We start from the raw sequence: 21,324 nt of genomic DNA on the forward strand, positions 1-21,324 counted from the left end.
CCATGTCACAGCTCACGAGTCTCCAGCCACATGTGGTGTTGACTTGCTGTGGTTCTAAGCGTCTCTGACCAGCACTCCACTTTTCAACTTAACTTCTACACATGGGATATCGTCTCTTCCTCTCTCCGTTACATTTACGACAAGCCCGTCTGCTTCTTCTCTTAGAAAGGAGGAGTTTGTGATGCTATTCTTAAAGTCTGTTAGTTCCATGTCCTTACTTGAATTCAGTTTGCCTCTAATCCAGCTTGCTGAGAAGCTGTAGGAGGCAAGCCGGAGTCTCACTCGCTGCTCATCAGGAGCCCACCAATAATCCACACTGAGTCTCAGTCAAGCCCTGAAGAAAGAGAGGCAGGGGTGAGGAGGGTAGAGTGGAAAGTGCTGACTAAGTGCTGGAAGCAGTTTACAGCATGTCTTCAAGCAGAGAGGCTCAAACTTCAGTGTTCTTCTCCTCAAGAAACTTGATAAAACTGTTTTTCTAACACCCTAGCTAGAGAAAACATAATTTTTGAGGGATACAAAAAAGGTACTGGTGAGCACAGGAAGGGTTCTGGTGAGGCGAAACTGAGTGTGTGTGTGTGTGTGTGTGTGTGTGTGTGTGTGTGTGTGTGTGTATACGTACATACGTGTGTGGGCACACACACATCCGTGTGTGTGTGTATGTGTGTGTGTGTGTATGTGTGTGTATGTGTGAACAGAGTCAGGCTATGCATGCACTGTGTGTGTGTGTGTGTGTGTGTGTGTGTGTGTATGTGTGAACAGAGTCAGGCTATGCATGCACTGTGTGTGTGTGTGTGTGTGTGTGTGTATGTGTGAACAGAGTCAGGCTATGCATGCACTGTGTGTGTGTGTGTGTGTGTACAACGTCAGGCTGTGCATGCAGACTGGACTGTGTCTGTGGTGTGGAGTGGGCTTGTGAGAGATGAAAGAACTCCACTGAGAGGCTGACACACTTGTTTGAGGAGAGCTGACAACTGGAGAAAGTCCTGCCTGTGAGTGTACAAGAAGAGTCTGACATGACCAACATTGCATAACTCGATTGCAGATCGCCTTTCAACACACAGGCTTCTCTCTCTCTCTTGATCAAGGTAGTGATGTCATCATTCATCAAGATAGGAATAAGAATGGATGAGTTAGGTAGTGGAAAGTGAAAACTTCTCCTGCTAACTGCTGAACTGAGGGGCCATCAGTAATGCAACAGTAGATATTCACACGCCATAGGTCCTGGGGCTCCTAGTTCAGAGGAAAACGCACACTTGCAAATATTCAGTGCCTGTGATGATTTAAACTGACGAGCTAGCTAAGGTTGCCTTTGCATGCATGCATTTCTTCACTGACTATCTACTGAGTCTCTTCTAACATACCAGACCTCACTCTAATCTCTTGTTCAGTGGTCAGAGCCGACAAGTCAATTTTGTAACTTTAGTGTTATAGTAAAAAAGCTTCTAAGTGCAGGAGCAGTTCAGGGTCTGAGCGGTGCATAAAAAGAGCGGAGGATTAAACTCGAGACTGGGGTGTGGTAGGAAGTCTGTGCAGAATAAACGGGGATCCACTGGAGAAAAAGGTTAAACATACATTTGCTTTAGTCCAAGGAAATCCCCGAAGTCAGTGCTAGCCTTAGAGAATAGAGCCCTCATCCCTCCCCGCCCCCCATCCTCGTGTCCCCTTCTGTACTTAGGAGTCTCACAAACAAGGGAACACGCATGAAGAAACATCATAAGGCTGCTTGGAGACCAGCTGTAGGAACAACAGCTGGAGCCCTCCCAGGAGCAAAGACGACCCAGCTTGCTCGTGGGCCTGCTCCCCCCGGGGACCACATCCCTTCTATGGTGAGGTGCAGATGCGTTAGTGTGATGGTTTTTTTCATCAGCCTCACGACCTCTGTGTGTTTCCCCTGCTCCATCCACGTGCCGTTCCGTTTGTGTTTATACATTGTGGTTCTCTCTCCAGCTGTGTTTCCTTGCTCCTGCCAGACTTAAGAGGCCTACTGTGTCTCCTCCCTCCCTCCAAGCTTTATTAAAATCTAAGAGAGAATTATCTAGAACCTTTCCTAACACAAGGAAGGACCTATTGACAGTGAGCCTTCCCATCTGGCTTTTTTCTCTTCCTTTCCAGGTCACCCTCTTGTAGCTGAACAACCAAGCCTTTTGTTTTCCCCCATAGATTTGTCTGTCTTATAGGATGCCTACTGTTGGTCCCACCTCCAATGTGAGTTTATATATATATATATATATATATATATATATATATATATATATATATCTGATCTCATGCGCATCTTTCTGGAATGGCATACTAAACAGGAAGAAAAGACATGGGCACCCAGAGTGCACCCAATTGTCTCTTCAGGTCAGAACATGTCATATAGCTCACACAGTCTCCATGCGAATGATGGTTCCTCTACAGAATGTGGGGTGCCTTGTTAGGCTTATGAGTGGTCATTATTACTCAGGTACTCCTTAGTACTGAAAGCCCTGGGTTCTTCTCACGTGTTAATGTGCTCTCTGATCATTAGATAGTTTCCGCACAGGATGGGAGCATTCTGCATCCCCTGACTCCAGGGGAAGCAGTGTTTGGTCTGACTCCTGGCTTGAGTTAAACCAAACGTGGCTGGATTCCTCCAACAGTAGGAGGACTCTGGACTCCAGCTGCAGGGGACAAGTTTCTCATCTTGTCTTTGGACTGGACCAGGGTTCCCGTCTAAGTCAGCACTTCATTTTCCATTTAACCAGTGTTTTAGAATATGTAGCTCTTTTGTCAAAGACAAATTCTTGTTATCAAAATAATCTTTTACATTTTTAATTTATTCTTTCATGTATTACATCCTGACCAGTTTCCCCTTCCTCCTCCCTCACAAGTCCATTTACCCCTTTCCTCTGACCCCCATCCACTACTCCCTTTCTCTTCAGAAAAGTGCAGGCCTCCCATGGGTATCAACCAAATATGGCATATCAAGTTGAGAAAGGCTAGGCATAACCCCTAATATTAAGGCTGGTCAACGCAACCCTGTAGGAGAAAAGGGGTCCTGAAAGCAGTCAAAAGAGCTAGAGACAGCCCCTGCCCCTATTGTTAGGAGTCCCACAAGCAGGCCAAGGTACAAAACCATTACATATACAAAGAGGACCTAGGTCAGACCCATGCAGGCTCCCTGATTGTCAATACAGTCTCTGTGAGCCTTTATGAGCCTAGGCTTGTTGATTCTGCCAGTTTTCTTGGGGTGTCCTTGACCCCTCTGGTTCCTATAATCCTTCTTTCCCCTCTTCCACAGGATTCCCTGAGCTCCACTTGGGTAGTGTTTGGCTGTGGGTCTTTGCATCTGTTTCTATCAGTTGCTGGATGAAGCCTGAGGATGATTATGCTGGGCTCCTGTCTAGAAGTAGAGCAGAATATCAATGGGGATTATTTCATTGGCTTTCCTTTTTCTTTTCTTCTTTCTTTCTTTCTTTCTTTCTTTCTTTTTTCCTTGATGTTTGGTTCTATCCTGTGTCTTTGGGCGATCCAGCCTCTAATTCCTGGCTCTCCAGATAGTATCAGGGGTAGGCTCCCTCTAGAATAATCTTTTAATATAGAAACCAACGTCTGACTTGCCAGGACTGTTGTAAGGGCCATCCGTTTTTAGCTGTCACACTTCTGAAGGCCTGTTTATCCACCATACGTTTCTCTGTGACCCCGAGGCTTACTTTAAAATCAAACTCTCTTGCTCACCAAGAATCCAGTCCATGGTCAGAAACTGGAAGTTTTGACACTGACCACGCATTTTAAAGCCAGATACGCAACAACAATGGCCCAATGCCAAATGGTAGGGTTGCTTGCTTTGGCATGACTTTACTTCCTTGTAGACAAGATGACCATTCTTCACTGAGAAATAATTTCCAAAGTATCAATGATCCACAGGGGAAAGAAACACACTATGGCACATATGTCAAATGATTTTCTAAGGGGAAATGCTGGGGAAAACAAGGTAGGGTTTAGGAAATTGGGGAACTGGCTGATTTGGGGAAAAAGAGTGAGTGCTAAGAAAAGAAAGGGGCCCTTTGACTCTGCAGAGCTGCCTGGTAACCTGAATGACATTAGTGCTGCTGAAGCCACACTGGCATTGCTGAGAAACGGGCCGTTGAAGTTGGGGTTATCTTGCAAGGTCTCCAAGGGGGCAGCGACAGGTGGCTACTGGGACACTGAATGTTTTCCCATAAAGAAAGGAGGAGGCAACAAAAGTATATAAGGTTCACACTGGATGACATTCTTTGTCCTTTGGATTTGACCTCTAGAACTGATAAGTATTAAAAACACTTGGAAGGCCAGGCGATGGTGATGCACGCCTTTAATCCTAGCACTCGGGAGGCAGAGGCAGGCGGATCTCTGTGAGTTCGAGACCAGCCTGGTCTACAGAGCTAGTTCCAGGACAGGCTCCAAAGCCACAGAGAAACCCTGTCTCGAAAAACAAACAAACAAACAAAAAAAAACGCATAGAAGTTAATTGCGTTTTGTGATTAATGAGGATCAGGTCAAGAGATGCGAGGGAAATTTCTGAGTTGCCCTGGATCTGAGGAAAGGGAACCCGGTTAGCCTGGTACCAGTTCACATCTGTCTTATAACAAAGAAACCCGATGTCCTTTAAGAGCAGCGAGTTCTCCCTTGGGTTAGAGGATCCACTGGTCTATAGACCACAGTGTGTTGTTGGGTCTCATCAAGCTTCCTTGGGTGAGAGCCAGGGTTGCTAACATATACATCTCTGTGAACGATCTGTGGTGCTTTCCTCTGGGAAACATATTCTGTTTCATTCTCATTCATGAGAATGTCAGGGATGGTCAGTCTGTACTCAGATGAAAATAACTCTACTACCGTTCACAGGACCAACTCACCAGGAGAAAGTCAGGAGGAGCACTTCCATACCCTGCCCCACCTTTCCTTCACGGCTCTTGGTGCAGGTCCAGAGGGAAGGTGACCAGGGCTCCAATGATCTCATTTCATCTTATAATTTTACATATTTGTGCAGGAGAAAGCACAACTGACTCATTCAGCTAGTCACTTCCAGGGAAAGGGGGAGCGAGGGTCCATCGCCAGCCTAAGGTCCCCAAGGGGCCTCTATACCCAGAGCCAGTCCTGTGGACATACCCAAAGGATGATGTCAGGGCTTCCCAGAGCAGGTCCTTGTCATCACACTGCCTGACATGTCTGTGGGGACAATAGCCAGCGCTCTGCTCTCCAGCAGCTCCCAGCCAGCCTCTTGTCGTGGGAGATTGGAGTTGAGGCCCCAGGTCACAATGCAATGCCATCGAAGTGACTGTTCTACTGGAATATAGATAAGGTGACCAGAAGGTGACCTGTATCCCTCTCTGCAGCAGAGTGGCTTGAACTGGCAAAGAGGGGGTAACTGGTGGCCTTGCCAGGACAGATTCTCTCCCTACCGGAAGCTGACTCCTTTTGTTTCCAGAAGAAGCCTCTCAGGACAAATGACTTTTCCTTGCCATGGAGATGATACACTGACCTTTACGAGGCTGACCACAGAATAAACGGCTTCCTGGGTGGTCTTTTTGTTGTTGATAATGGTAAACTTGAGAATGGCAGATGATAACAAAAACAATATCGGCCACTATAACAGCTAGACATGACTGAATAGTTCATATCAGGCCATGGACTTGGTGCTCTGCAGATAGTATGTCTTAGAATCTAGAGAGGTAACTGCGTTCATTATCCCCATCTTATAGATGGGGAAATTGAGGCCCAGCAATTTGCCAGTATTCATACTCCCACTGATGTGGCACAGCCAAGAAAAAAATGTACTCCATGTTTCCAACTCTAGAACTCATACGTGCCTCGTGCGTCCTGTGAGAGTACGCAGTGCAACAGCAACTCTGGGTACTCTCCGCTCTTCCAGTTCTTGCTCTACAATCAAGCAACTGTGTGGCTATGTGGATGCTCTCTGTCTTTTTCCTGTTGGCAGAATCTGACATGGCAACCTCATGCTTTCAAACTGTCACATTTGGGGTCTTGACATTCACTCTGCTTCTTTATGTGGGTGTGAACAACTTGCTTGTGTTTGGTTGTGTGAACTCGAGACTTCCTCATTGCATTGGCTTTAGCAGGCAGGGAGCCTTTAAATGATTGCCAGATGATTTGATGAAATAGTCTCCTAGACTCTGATTCTGTAGTATTTGGCTCCTAGAATCTCTCTCCTGACTAGGGGACTTTCTTCTCTGCCCCACCCCGTTCTGTTCATCAGCCCCTTTAGCATCTCTCCATCTCTCCATTGTCACCCAAGATGCCGCCTCCTCCTCCTGTCCTGTCCATAGTTGCCAGTTATTTCAGGTTCCACCCAAGCCCTCCTCCTCCTAGAGAGCGAGTTCTCAGACAACTCTGTGTTACTATCTCCTCTGCCTAACTGCGGTGGACACTCTCCAGGACACTTCTCCTTGACAGATCCTCTGATTATCCTGGGCAGACACACAGACAGCCTCTTTACCATATCTTATCTGATCACCTCGCCTCCTCTTGAAGTGTGAAGGGTGGAAGTGGATGAAATAATTGAGGACCCGCTCCCTTCAGCCTTGGCAGGGAGGGAAGAGAACTGATTACAGAGAGCTTATCCTTTAGATCCACAAGGGCTTAATTCCAGGACCCCCCACGGATGACAAACTCAGGACGCTCCCATCCCTCCTGTGAAATGAAATACTATTTGCACATAATCTGTGCATAGTCTCCCTTCTGTGTCAGTCATCTATATATTAACCGTCATGTTTCATTCCATGCAAATACGATGTAAAAAGTTACTATACTCACTCTCGGGGAGGTAACAATAAGAGCAAAGCCTGTGTACGTTCAGAAGAGAGGAAATGCAGTCGGTCCCAGTCAATGCCAAAAGTGTGGAAGCTGCAGACAGCAAACTGGTACTGCCTACCCTCTTATTCCAAATTCTCTACTTCTAGACTTCTTTAAAAAAAATCATTGTGGTGTCTTGACTTGAGGTTACCACTTGCCAGTGATCAGAATGGGGGGTGCATCTGTTCACTGGGGCATCTCAGTCTATAACGTGTGCAGAGGCGGGTCCTTTGCTGCTCTATTGCACTCCCTGCCTTCCAGCCAAGGCAGGATGATGACGCTCTTTAAATAAGAGATGGCTCCACCCAAGGGCTTTCAGGCTAACAGTGGGGGGGGGGGGTAACTGGTTTCACCACTCTCCTCTGTGAAGTGACTCTGAGAGTCCAAAGCCTGGGGATTCACTCTCTGTTCAGCCACTAGGTAATGGCATAAGATAGAACTGTGAATATCCCCAGCAGCCGGCCAGATCTGAGAGACTGGGATCACACTTGGGCTCCCTGTTCCTGTTGGAGGACTCACAAATCTATTTTATTCTAGCTGTCACTATTACACAATCCACCCCACCTCAATCCTCCCCTTCCTTTAGATATTATCAGATCATGTGTAGTAAGAGGAAAAACATTACCCCTCTGTCTCTATGCTTCTTCCAACATTTCTACCCATAAGTTAGAAAGTGGAACAATTCCATACTTCAGTTCATTTCTCCCTAAGTTTTGCGCATTTAGGATGCCATATTCTGGTCTACTTGGGGAGACATTTTTGTCACATGAAACATTAGACCACACCAGAAAAGGCCCAGTCCCCTCATAGTGAAAAAAATGGGAAGAGACAGGAGACAGTGAACCTCTCAGAGTGTGCTGGTGGGCACAGAAGACGGTGTACCCAAGGGGTTGGCAAGATCCTATGCAGGAGTCTCTGAGGTACTGAGCAGCATTGACTCAGGGCATGAGCCAGATGATCTCAAGGACACGCTGTGATCTCCTGGATGGGCAGCAGTAGACACCCCCTCCTTCTCCTGTCTGCCTGATTCTCAGTGGAACATGTAAAGACCGTAACAAAGACAAAATCTTCCATTATCTGCATAAATTGGGACGAAAATTCCAATGAAGTCATAGTTCATAATGTTTTAAATGGGCTGAGCAGACAATGTATCCCTATATTCACAGAGGCAACTAGAAGGCGTTTCCTTAGAGATCTCAGGTGTTGATTCCCCTGAGAAAGGAAGAGGCAGAGTCCCAGTTGAGGCAGGAAAATGGCATGCAGAGACCATCTGCCGGGCTTAGAGTGCTCTGAGGGCTGAAAGAACGGAGTGTGTGACTAACTCCGAGGGGGATGGGGGAGGACTAAAGAGGTAGAAGGGAGACTCTGGTCTCAAGGAAGAGGTTGGCACACATCCAGCGGGTCTTTATAGCTGAAGGGGGACCAGGTTTCTGGCATAAATACTAACATTGACTTATTTGGGCTTTTGGATAAATAAGTGATTTCTGTAATTCTCAGCACTTTTCTAATCTTTCATGTTTCTCAATTATTTTTTTTTTTAGTTTTGGGATGAAAATTTATTTCTTCCCTTTCCTCTCTCCAAACCCTCTCATAAGCCCCCTCTCCACCCTCCTACATATTTATAACATAGATTTTTCATTAATTTTGTAGCCATATATGTATATACATATCTATTTCTAAATATGACCTCTTCCGTCTGTATATCTGTCTGTCTGTCTGCTTCCAGGGATGACCGTCTATATATCTGTCTGCTTCCAGGGATGACCATCTGTATATCTGTCTGTCTATCTGCTTCAAGGGATGACTGTCTGTATATCTGTCTGTCTGCTTCCAGGCTTGACCATTTGGCACTGGACATTTTTATGCTATAAATGTATAAGAATGAGGTTAATAAGGTTGGGGTTATAGTTCAGTGGCAGAAGCTTCCCTAGTATGCCCAAGGCCCTCGGTTTAATCTCCACTTAGATACACACACACACACACACACACACACACACACACACAGCAAATGTTCCAACTAACACGATGGAATTCTACACAATTATTTTTTGAGTGAGTATAGTCCTTTCTCTCATGTGGAAAGGTCTCTTTGAAAAAAAAAATACCTACAGAGTAGGAAAAACATAAGTTCCGGAAATAAGTGTGTGTGTGTGTGTGTGTGTGTGTGTGTGTGTGTGTGTGTGTGAAGTATCATTTTTAGTGTTGAGAATTGAACCTAAGGCTTTATGCCTGCTATACAGGCACACTATCACTGAGCTGCACCCCAGGCCTTGAAGAGTATATCTTACCCAGTCCAATCTCTTTCAAACTTCTTATTTTGCATGTATCTTTCCGTATCCATAGAGTTAAATCTAGAAGAGACCACTGACTTTTACTGTGAGGCAGAATATGTACATTAGGTATTTTCATACTACATGGATTTTTGTCACGCACCTTCCACTTTGATAATTATCCCAGCAACAATGACTTCTATGCATGACCCATGGGAGCAGATGTGCTGGCATCCAAGCCCCTCCAGGTTAGTGGGCTTCCCATTGGGTTAGTTACTGGAGTTCCCACTCGCTGTGTCCTTGCCTGGCCTCTTTCCTGATTTGACACTCGGATGTCCAGAGTGTCTGTGACACATGCCAACAGCGGTGGTGATGACAAGCCCCAAACCACGTTTGTTCCATTCCTCCCAGCTCCTCGAGGCCTTCGCAATCGCCACGGCGAGAGCTCCAATCTCTTATCTACACCGAGCAAGAGTCAAAAGTTCTTGTGAGTGTGATTGCAGAACAGGGTCTGGAAAAGCTCCTGATAATTCTGAAATTCCTTTGGAAGGGCCGTGCTACGGATGGGGTCAGGAGAGCTTTGTGGCTTTAGCACTTTGTGTACTGTTTAGCCAGACAACAAACTGGAGAATGGGCGATGTCAAATGTGAGAGACAGGTCAGGATATTGTTACAGACCCATCTGGGCTGATGGCCACTGTCTCCAACACAACTTCTCTGTTGTCATAGGAAGACAACCCAGGGGAGAGTGAAAAAGTCCAGAGGTGGGTAGGGGGTGCTGAAGGACTTGCAAAAACACAGGATATTAGACAGGAAAATAAAATCCATGCACTGAGAACATTAAGAGTCAGGTTGAAGTCTCGGAGGCAGATTTTTGACCTTTCTAATTGGTGGTGCCTTGGTTGGGTGGCTTTTTCAGTGAAGACAGCTAAGCCTGACATCTAGGAATTTAAACTTAGTAGCTGGCCTCACTTCTCCTTATTAGCTAAGTTTGCTAAACATTTTGTACCATGTGCCCTACTTTATCTTTGAAGATGAAGCAACTGGCAAGCTGTCATTTCGATTCTCTCATGCTGGAAAGCCCGAAGGAGAGGGGCAGTCATTCCGCATTATCATCCAGCGGCCTCACAGTGTGCCCATTCCTCCTGCCTTTCCTGATTTAGCTTCAAAAGTACATAGGCTCCATAGAAAGTGTCGAGAAATGACTCAGTCTGGAAATCAAGTTTGGAGCGCCGCGATAAGCTTTGATACATCACCCGTTTGCCCCAACAACAGACTTCTTTTTTTTTAATACACATTTTCATGTAGAAAATCTAATTGTTTAAAATACATTTTCATTCTTCCCCGAACTTGTCATACACTGGAGAGTGAAGCCGTGTACTTTAGCATAGGGACAATGCTTAGCAGTGTTCCCTAAACAGCTCTCTGATACTCTGAGCCCCTGGTCCCATCTCGAGTCTTCTCTTGCTCAGGTACGGAGGTGAGTTTCTCCAAATCAGCAGATGCGTTTGCCTTTGAAGAGGACAGCAGCAGTGATGGGCTTTCCCCAGACCAGACTCGGAGCGATGACCCCCAGGGCTCTGTGGGATCACCCCCAGATATCAAAGCCATCGAGGCTCCATTGGCTGGCCCTCTGGACACAATCCAGGTAAAACAGACTGCCCCTGCTTTACGGTCTTGTCAGATGGCTTAGATTTCACATCAACACTGCTATGGCTGGTGTTGCTTATATCCCCTGTCTTATGCTGCTGCTGCTGCTGGTGGTGGTGGTTTTATCCTGGGTCAGGGTCTCACTATGTAGTGTGATCCTCTCAAACTCGGGGTCCTCCTGGCTCAGGCTGAGTGATGGAATTACAGTGTACGCCAGCACACCAAAGTCGCCTGATGATGTGCTTTCTTAATGTCTCTTCCCAGCCTATTGTGAGTCATAGAAACATTGAAAACCTTCACAATGTTAGTTTTCAACTTACCTTGTAAGCAAGTAAATGCATTCATCTCCATCTCATGCATAAAATAAGTTGCCACTTAGTGAGATCACATGATTGGCTAGAAACCTCCTGGCAGGACTGATATCAAATTCATTAGAGGGCCTCGGGGGCTGGGAAGAAGGCGTTGCTGGCTATCAGCAAAGCAGGAGACATCTGTTGCTTCTAGCCCTAGCAGGGTCTACAATGCCAACCTGAAGGCAGGCAGGACACCGCCCCTACTCGGTACAATTCTCATTCTTTCTCGACAAACCCACAAGTACTTAAAAGTGAATGTGTACAAAAACATGAAGCACACATAAAAAGAATAACAATGGGGGCTGGAGAGATGGCTCAGTGGTTAAGAGCACTGGTTGCTCTTCCAGAGGTCCCAGCAACCACATGGTGGCTCACAACCATCTGTAATAAGACCTGGCGCCCTCTTCTGGCGTGCATACATGGAGGCAGAATGTTGTATACATAAATAAATAAATCTTAAAAAAAAAAGAATAACAATGAGTTTAATAAACCACACCTCTTGCCCTGATGCTGACTATGGCTGGGCCTCTGGCTGGGCCCCTGGCTACACTGGGCACTTCATATCTCCTCAGAGGAGATCACAGTCCCTGACAGATAAGTACAACTGATGCCGAGAACCACAGACAAGGAACTATTGCTCCATAAGTTTAGGTAGCTGTGTGGATTCCAGGATCACACAGAATGTCACTATCTCAAGAAGCTATGTGATGGGGACTATCCTCAGCCAAACATGATGGCCTCATTGGACCCCCTAAGAGATGTCCGTGAGGCAGATGGGAGCATACATAGTGGGGAAGGTGAGTTCACGCTATTGACACGTGTTGTGGTAGTGATTTTGACCCTGGTTCTGTAACATTCCTGTCTAGAATGTTACAGAGGCCACCCCCTCCCCTCTCAGAAGACTTCACTCTTCCTGGTGACCAAGGGACTATTCCATGGACTGGAATTAAACATTTACTTTGACTATCTCTTACCCAAAATGCTTGGGACCAGAAGTGTTTAGATTTAGAATTTATTTGCATCTATTCATAATGATATGTCTTGGGGATAGAATCCAAGTCAAAACACAAAATTCATTTTTGTCTTATATGTGCATACATACCCATGGCCTAAATGAAATTTTATATAGTGCTTCTTATCACTTTTTACATGATGCTAAGTTCTATGCTATGGCATTTTCTTCTCTGGTTTCTTGTAGGCCTTAAAAGGTTTCAAATTTTGAAGCATTTCAGATACTGGAATATTGGATTAGAGATGCTCAACTTGTATTTGAAGTTATTTTTCTACTGGAATGTCCATCCGGGGGGGGGGGAGTTTGCAGTACTGTTTATTCAGGGTCCAGTTTCCCAAAACCATGATGGTCACTGGTCACCATCATTTCTATCTCCACCCCATCAGAGCAAACATAAAGATGCTAAGAAGTGGGAGGGAAAGGGAGGTGTACGAGGCAGAGCTGAATGTGCATTCCTTGAAGAGTTCAGCATCAAAGTATCTCCCTTCCCCTGCACGCCCAGGCTGAGCCAAACCTCTTCACAGCCAAACATCTTTGATAACATCAAACGGTCTCTCAGACCGCTCGCACGTATTCTTCAGACAGCAAATTCCTCGGCTTCTCATTTAAGAATGGTTTTGAGGAAAAGACAAGTTCTTTTCTGCTTCTCCCTAGCAAAGTGGGAAGAAGGGGCGAAGCCCTGAGCAATGCAGAGAAAATGTAGGCGCGACTGCGTGTCTTTTCTCTCGGCAGCCATGTTTGACAGACAAGGACACTGAGGCTGAGAAAAGCAGCCCATGGGCTGTGACAGAGGCCAGGGTTCAGAGGAGAACTGAGAAGCTCAGTCCTGGCCCCCAGGAGAGCTGTATGAACCCTCAGCCCTTTGTGTTGAGTCACAGCCTAGGAATATAGGAAAGGAAGAGAAGAAAATTATTCCTTTCATGGAACTCTCAGTAGACAGAAACATACCACTCATAAAAACATGCTTCTTTATGAGACACACACAAATACATGGATCCATGTTAATACATAAACACATATGCACACACACACGCATATGTATTAACTTTTTCCTGTATCCTGGCAATTCTTCTCCTTTCATATTTACCTGCTATAATATATATTGATATAACATGCATATAAAAACAGACACACATATACATTCAGATGTGTACTGATATACACACAGATATTTATATATTTATATCCTGACATATGCACATACACAAGTATGAACCTGCATACATATTGTCAACACATACATATATAAGTGTGTATGTGTATGATCATGCATACATATACATATTTAATCAGCATGCCTATACACATACATGCAGGCATGAATGCATGCATATGCCCAGGAACGTGCTCATACTTATTACTGCACACACATATGTGCATGCGTATATTCACAAAGACATATGCATATAACAGAGACATGTGTGTACATGTATGCACACATATATGCCCAACAAAGAGACATGTACATTTACAAATACACATGCATACATTCCCACATATTCCTACACACTGAGACACATTCATAATTTTATCTATATACATTTATGATATGCACACATACAAACTTTCCTATACACGTAGATATGTATATGTAGTTCTATCTTTACACACATATTTGCACACCTACTTAGGTATTATTCATACTTACGCACACATACCCCTTTCCCCATTTTGCTCGTTCTTTTCTTTCTCAGAACTTGTACTCCACTCTCCCCTATTTCCTTCTTTCTCAGTCTTGTTTTTAAGAACTCTTCTTCAGGGTGACCAGATGTCCCAGTTTGTCCAGATCAAGTCAGAAGTACACCCCATTTTCTGGAATTGGTGCTGAGATTGCCCATTTATCTCTCAGTGGTACCCTGGGTATGTGACAGATGGGGATGGCCTCCTGTAGGGCGCCCCTGATGTTAGCAGGACAGAAAGTCAGGGTGAAAACAGCAGATCTTCCACAGAGTGATGCAACACCTCCCATCCTTGTGCCCTAGTAACACTACAATTTGGATTTCAGGATCTTGCTCCTGGCTCAGAAAGTGACAAGAATGATGCAGCCTCTCAGGCAAGCAACCAGTCGGACTCCGGGAAGCAGGGGCTCGGCCCCCTCAGCACCCCTCTCCCTGTGCATGCTGCTGTAAAGGTATGGACCGGTCTAGCCCCCAGCCTCTGCTTGAGGCCAGGCTCCCTGAAACCATGAAGAGCAGGGCTTTTCAAGTCTGTCCTGTGGGCATGAGGAGGGTCACGAGGAACCACACCCAATTTCAGGCACTGTACTCTCAGCATTGGGGAAGCCTGCATGTATGTATCACTTTGGAAATATAGTTCAGACAGTCAGGTACCTGTGTGGGATTTCATTAGCCAAGCAAGGCGGTAAATTCCTGTAATCCTAGCACTCAAAGGAGAAAGAAATAGAATAGTGAGTGACACAGCACAAAATAAAAAAAAAATTCAAAAAATGAAGATTTCCCAAACTCACGCTGAGGAAAGCCACAGCTGACTGCAGTGCACACAGGACTGGTAGGGGCCATAAAACACATCTGGAGCAGCTGTGAAGGGAGCAGCACTGGAGCCTTGGGCATTGTAAGAGCTCTACATTGCCCCTTCATCTAGTCTAGCTGGATCTTCAGGCCATCATCAACCACAGCAGTGTCCCGTGTAAGAATGAAAGCCATACAGAGAAGGGACTGGCAGGTACCTCTCTAGAGACACATAAGTTTTCAGGAAGCACATGAAAGTGTTCTCACTGCTATTAGTCTTTCTGGAGTTGCAAAATGAAACCCAGTGAAATGCCTTTCCGTGTGCACTAGGATAGCATCCATCAAAACAATGTGGAAATGACAAATATTGATGAAGATGTAGCAACGCTGGAAGCCCCACACCCTACAGGCCTGAACATAAAATGCTAAACCTGCTGGGGAGGTTGTCATTTCCTTGGTGAATTAAACATAAATTTATCAGGTGGTCCAGCAATTTCACTCCTAGGCATACACTTGAAAGAACTAAATATAAGTCCTTGAATCTTGAAAGCAAGACCATTAGCCATTTTTACAAATTTGAACCAACCCAAATGCCCATCAACTGATGGGTGAATAAAGTCATGATATAGTCATCCCATTGAATATTATTCAGCCATAAATAAAAAGGATGCTATCTGGCACCTGCCACAGAATGACTTCTGAAAACATTATGTCAAGCACAAAAAGTTTGAATCAAAATACATTCATCTATGTCTCATGTATACAATGTCCAAAATAATCACATTTAACAAGATGGCGATTGGAGCTGTGGGAGTTGGGGAGAGCGGAGAGTGTGGAGTGATTGTTTAGTGGTAACACATTCATTTGGGAGCCATGGGAATTTAATAGAATTGGATGGAGATGATGCTCACACAAAACGGTGAATGTATAAAATGTCCCTTGCTTTTTAGCACAGTAATTAAAGAGGCTTCCCTGCCCAGGCAGTCGGTAGTCTAGGCAGGGGAACTTCCTCGCTCCCTCAGTAGGCAATGTGACCATTGGCCTGTACCCTCAACATGCTGAGTGAGGAGGGCACGCAAAGCTTCCCAAGTTGGAGCCAGTTTTGACGGCAAGCTGGAGTCAGACAGAAGGGTGGTTGAGGGTTACAACAAGCTGAAGGGGAAGAAATGTGTATGCATAGCCGGAGAGGAGAGCCAGGAGCTGGGATGTGGAACTGTGTCCTGTGGCCTCCATGGGACTGAGTGTCACCTTTCAGAGGATCACCAACACATTGGTATGCTCTGCTGAGGTGCATGGTATTTGGTAAAGGGGTGTGTGTGTGCACACGCACATGTACATGTGTGTGTGTCTGTGTGTGTGTGTGTTAGGAAGTCTTGCCATGTCTAGCCGCTGATGAACCCTAGCCTGGCACTGGAACACCACAGTGGATCCACCACCGATTTCCCTTTAGGAGAACGCATGTGGTGCCTTCTGCGTCCTGGGAGGTGCAGAGAGAAAAACAAACACGCAACTGGACAGAGCTCGAGTATCCCCTGTGATTGCAAAAGAATGAAACCATACAAGTGTGTTAGGTCAGTAATGTTTGCCACACACTAGTTTCTGGAATGTTCTTGTACCCATGCTAAGGTAATATAGGGGAACAAAAGCATCTTCAGGTCCCTTGAGTCAGCAACAAGACAACCTACCCCCTGTCAAAGCAAGTCTGAGGGGATGAGGCTTGAACAGCAGCTGAGCTGGAGGGAGCCGGTCACCAGACCCTGCAGAAACTCACCCGATGCAGAAATATGATTAATTTACCGGGATGCCAATAGATTCTGGAGTAGGGAAATATAAAGCCACCAGACTCAGAAATACTTTCAATCTTTATTCATTAATCTCCAAGAGGAAGACTCAAAAAAAGAAAAAAAAGACAAGACAAAAGTGTCTGCAGCGATAGGATGTCTGAGTCAGAGAGTTCTAAAGAACTCTATAGGCTACTTGGAGGTCACACTCAAATGCGCTTTTTGTGATTGAAGGCTGGAGGCTGCTGCGGGAGACTGTGTCCGCCAGCTATTCAGGAGCTCCCTCTTCTGTACAATAGTGGTACTACACTTTCTTTCCAATTTGACACCCATGATCTCTTTTCCTTTCAACCACCTGTAATTAAAACAGGTTTGAATTTTTATTCTACTCAATGACTTATCACGTCCTAATATAGGAAGGGCTTTTGGTTTCCAGAGAAGGGTATCTATAGAATAATCTATCAAAAGGACACTTGTTACTTTTATGATCTTAACAACAAAAACCATCCCACAACTAGTGTGTGTGTGTGTGTGTGTGTGTGTGTGTGTGTGTGTGTGGTATAGATGGGTGTATACCACAATATATGCACACATAGCATACCACAACATATATGTGGAGGTGAGAAGACAACCAGTGGAAGTCAGCTCTTCCACCATTCTGGATTCTTGGAATGAAACTCAAGGCTTGGCAGGGAGTGCCTTTACCTACCTACTAAGCCGGCTCCTATGATGACATTTTATGGTCCTTATATTGAACACTAAGATGCAAATTAAGTAACATTTTCTTTTTTTTTTTTGTTTTGTTTTGTTTCTCTGTTTTTCAAGACAGGGTTTCTCTGTAGTTTTGGAGCCTGTCCTGAAACTAGCTCTTATAGACCAGGCTCGCCTTGAACTCACAGCAATCCACCTGCCTCTGCCTCCTAAGTGTTAGGATTAAAGGCATGCGCCACCACTGTCCAGCCATTTTCTTCATCTTATACATGATGAGATTTAGATATACTAAACTTACATAATTGTGTCATATCCACACATTTCTCTTAAGCCCCAAAGTTGTGCCCCTTAACTCCCCTCACAGTGTGCAGATCATAGTGTAGAGTGTGACTCCCCGTACTGAAAAGTCTATATTTCAGAGGGTGTGGCTTCAGGCCAGTGCATGGGCATTTGATAAAGGTGAGGGGAAGAAGGCAAGGTCCGCTTAGGTTTGAGAACCATGTTCTGGATCTGTAGAGACGATGTTAGCTTCATCGGAACCCATGGAACAAGTCACTGTGTGTTTAACTTGAGGTATTTGCAGACACTGTCATGAGTGGTCCCCAAATCAGAGTGCTAAGCTATCTGTAGGTTTTACATGAGCCATTGGAGTTCAGGCTTCTGTTGGGCTGCAGGAAAGCTCCAAGAGCCCCTTGGATGACGTCAGGTGCTCATGTGCAGTAAGGGTAAGGATTTCACCTCAGATTCTCTTCAGCTGCTACACTGGGAACTATGCATTCTGCCTTTGCTGTATTTCTAGGATTTGAGAAAAACACTCCTCACCATTATCACCTAAAACCCAGGCCATGTCTCCCTTTTCTTTACAGTCCAAGTCTTTGGGTGATAGTAAGAACCGCCACAAAAAGCCCAAGGACCCCAAACCGAAGGTGAAGAAGCTTAAATACCACCAGTACATCCCCCCAGACCAGAAGGCAGAGAAGTCCCCCCCACCCATGGACTCCGCCTATGCCCGGCTGCTGCAGCAACAGCAACTCTTCCTGCAGCTGCAGATCCTCAGCCAGCAGCAGCAGCAGCAACAGCAGCGGTTCAACTACCCTGGGATACACCAAACCCACCTCAAGTGAGTACAGCCATCTGGGGTGGAGGCGGAAGATGGCTTCTCTGTGTGAGACCTGCAGGGTCGGCTGTTTGGGACCAGTGTGTCCTATATTGCATCATGTCCTTGTCTGACGTGTTTGGAGTGTGACTCTCTTTAGAAACTATGCACACATTTGCAGGACCATGGGGCTGGAGGTTCTCTGAAGAAGAGGAAAACTCCTAGCATGTCCAGACTCAGCTGTGGAATGTCTGGGAACACGGGGCTGGCTTTGCTGGCAGTTCGAGCTCACTGCTAAAGAGTGGAGGGACAGCTTTCAAGATTGAGCCCAGGCCATGCACCTGCATTGCTAGGCTCTATTCATATTCCAGGTGGACATCATTCTCACGCATACAGTTAGCGTGAGGATTGTTTCACCTGTCTTTGGCCACCCTCGGGTCACAGTTTCAAATATATCCAAAGTTGAGCATGAACAAGATTCCTATGACATGCTCAGGCCTCTAGAAGAGCATCTCAGTGAGGTCACGGGTGGACTCCGCTATGCCACAGTCCTCATCGCTCAATTCTGGTTCCTCAAAAGGAAACTGGGAGATTTTTGGCAGTTCCCATCCTTGTCCTCTGATTTGTTACCTGCCTGGCTGTTGTCAGCTATTACTCTGTGACTTGACCCAAGCTCCCACACACAGGTCTGATCGTATTATAAGTGACTTTTTGTTTTTCAGAGAACCTAATGAACAGATGGTCAGAAATCCGAATTCCTCCTCAACACCGTTGAGTAATACTCCTCTGTCCCCTGTCAAAAGCAATCTGTCTGGACAAACTGGTGTCTCTTCTCTCAAACCAGGCCCCCTTCCAGCAAACCTGGATGATCTCAAGGTATGCAATTTGATCTAATTTTTTTCCTTCCTTTCTTAAAAACAAACAAAAAACCACAGAGACAGAGATATATTGTCATTAGCATCTTTTCCTCCTGACATCTTGAGTAAAAAAGTAGAAGAGGAAGAGAGTGTGCGATACACCCAAGGGTGTTGCAGGATTTATGGTACAGAGGTCAAACCTAAACCTATAGGTCCTGCCTCAGCCTCCCCAGGCTGTTCAAGCTCGAATCTGCTCTTTTCTGCACCTTAGACTCCTCGTTACCATAAATAAGTTACTACAAGTCTGCAAGGGCATAGCTTAGCATAGAGTAGAGACATGCAGCTTATAAAGCTTCCAGAATGTTTTAAAGCAATATCAATTTCATGATGAACCTTTGGCAATCTCTGGTGAAATAGGAAAAATAGAAACCATGGGAATTACTCTTCATGTACGTAAGGACAATCCACGGAGATAATGTGACTATATTTCTTCATAATGATTTTGATTTTTAAAGCAGTCTTTCCATTAGAAAATGCTGACTATGCCAATGGAAATTCAGTAGTTTTGGTTCTTTTTATCCAATACAGATGCTGTTAAGTAAGGATTTTTTTTCCTCACTGAATAAGAAACAATGTTGGTAACCCACTATCAGTAATATAATTTAAAACAATGATCTATTCCTTTATGTTACCAAATCTGGGAACTGTAAAGTCCGTACTACTATATGTACTATGGTCCTGTAGTGCCTGAACTACATGTACTATGGTACTCACTGGGGCCTCCACTTGTAGCGTCCGTGCTACTACGTGTACCACTGTCCTGTCATGCCTGTACTATGTGTACTACAGTACTACACCTGGAGTGTACCACCTGCACTATGGGACAGTTTGCCAGCCCAGCAAGGGCCTAGAGATTGACACACATACAGACAGAGACAGAGACACGGGTCATCCTTGAAACAAGAATGCCCCCTTTGTTGTGTTCCAGGGCAGCTTATATAGGGATCCTTAACTGATAGCCACACCTCAGCCAAACCCACCAGAAACCACTCCCCTGCCATCAAGAACTCCTGAGGGTCTCGTGCTCAGAGAAGCTGCAAACACAGGAAAATAAGTTGTTTTGCTCAGAGCAACTGCAAGCGTAGGAAAAGCAAGTTGTTTACAGGAAATTCAGGGTCTGGGGGTCCTTAACCCTCAATAGGGAACATTTGCCCTGATGTGACAGCTTGTTAAATGATCAAGATGGGGTAGGATATCAGTTATTACAAATTGAAGGATATCCCATGGCGGCCAAGAGACGATAAGATACATGCTATATGCTGATATCAAAGTTCCTCTATTCCCTTCTACAGGTCAAAGAGGCTTGTTTCTGTCTGACATCCATACACTCAGACAGAGACATTAAGCTAATAATAATACTCTTTGGAGCCGTGCTATCACTCCCCTCCAATCCTCAAAAATCCACAGATAAAAGATGCCCTCTTACCTGAAAATGTTACGCTAAGTGAAACAAGCCAGGTGCTTGTTCAGATACCCAATGAGCCGTCTTACCTCACTCTTGAATAGGCAAATTCATAGAGATAGAAAGCAGAATAGAAGTTACCAGGCCCATCCCAGAAAGACCATGGGGAGTGACTGTTTAATATGGACATCGTTTGAAGCTGGAATAATGAAAATGTTCTGGGGATGCATGGCAGTGTGGATGTGCTTGCTGAAGCTAAACTATGTACTCGGTAATGGCCAGATGACAAACCTTATGTTTATTTTACCTTAATAAAGCTATTATTTGCAGCTAAGTAATTAAACTATAAAATTCCTGGATCATGCAGGACTGGAGAGACCCAGAGAAAACATAGTCTAGAAGTGCTGGTGGCATTAGGCAGAGGAGAGTCCCCAAAGGTGGTTCCCTTTGTGCATCAAAGCTCAGAACCATTGGTTGGTGACAGTCACAGTAATTAGGACAGGTCAAGGACATGGTGGTGGTGGTGGTGGTGGTGGGTGACAATAGCTACCTTTCTCTAGCCATTCAATGTAGATTCCCATATGGTCAGGTCAGTCTTGTCAGCCCAGTTTTTGAAACTTAAAAAGTCAGAGTCTTAAAGGGGTTTAATAACAGGCAAGTTAATCAATTTGCAAGTGATGAAATGGGACTCCAATTTAAGTGACTGATCACAAGCTTTTGCCTACTGGGAAACATGAGAATAGAAAGGAAGGGGTGAAGGGAGGAAGCTTGGCTAGATCTGATCTCTCTCTCAGAGTGTGGGGAGATGTGTCTCCGAGTCCTGGAAAAGTTATACCAAGGGTAGACTCT

General features: G+C 45.2%; 1 protein-coding gene across 2 annotated transcripts in view; it reads left to right on the forward strand.

The window, feature by feature from the left end:
- Positions 1-21,324, forward strand: part of Myocd (myocardin) — a 95,035-nt gene that overhangs the window by 54,424 nt on the left and 19,287 nt on the right. For both annotated transcript variants that reach the window (XM_041665427.1, XM_041665428.1), the window contains 4 exons: positions 10,558-10,733; positions 14,106-14,231; positions 17,927-18,180; positions 18,879-19,032. In XM_041665427.1, coding sequence (XP_041521361.1) covers positions 10,558-10,733; positions 14,106-14,231; positions 17,927-18,180; positions 18,879-19,032 — 710 coding nt within the window. The remainder of the gene's footprint in view (positions 1-10,557; positions 10,734-14,105; positions 14,232-17,926; positions 18,181-18,878; positions 19,033-21,324) is intronic.

Source organism: Microtus oregoni, unplaced genomic scaffold, assembly GCF_018167655.1.
Source record: "Microtus oregoni isolate MIOR12 unplaced genomic scaffold, Mior012 000015F_ref0000493, whole genome shotgun sequence".
NCBI lineage: Eukaryota > Metazoa > Chordata > Mammalia > Rodentia > Cricetidae > Microtus > Microtus oregoni.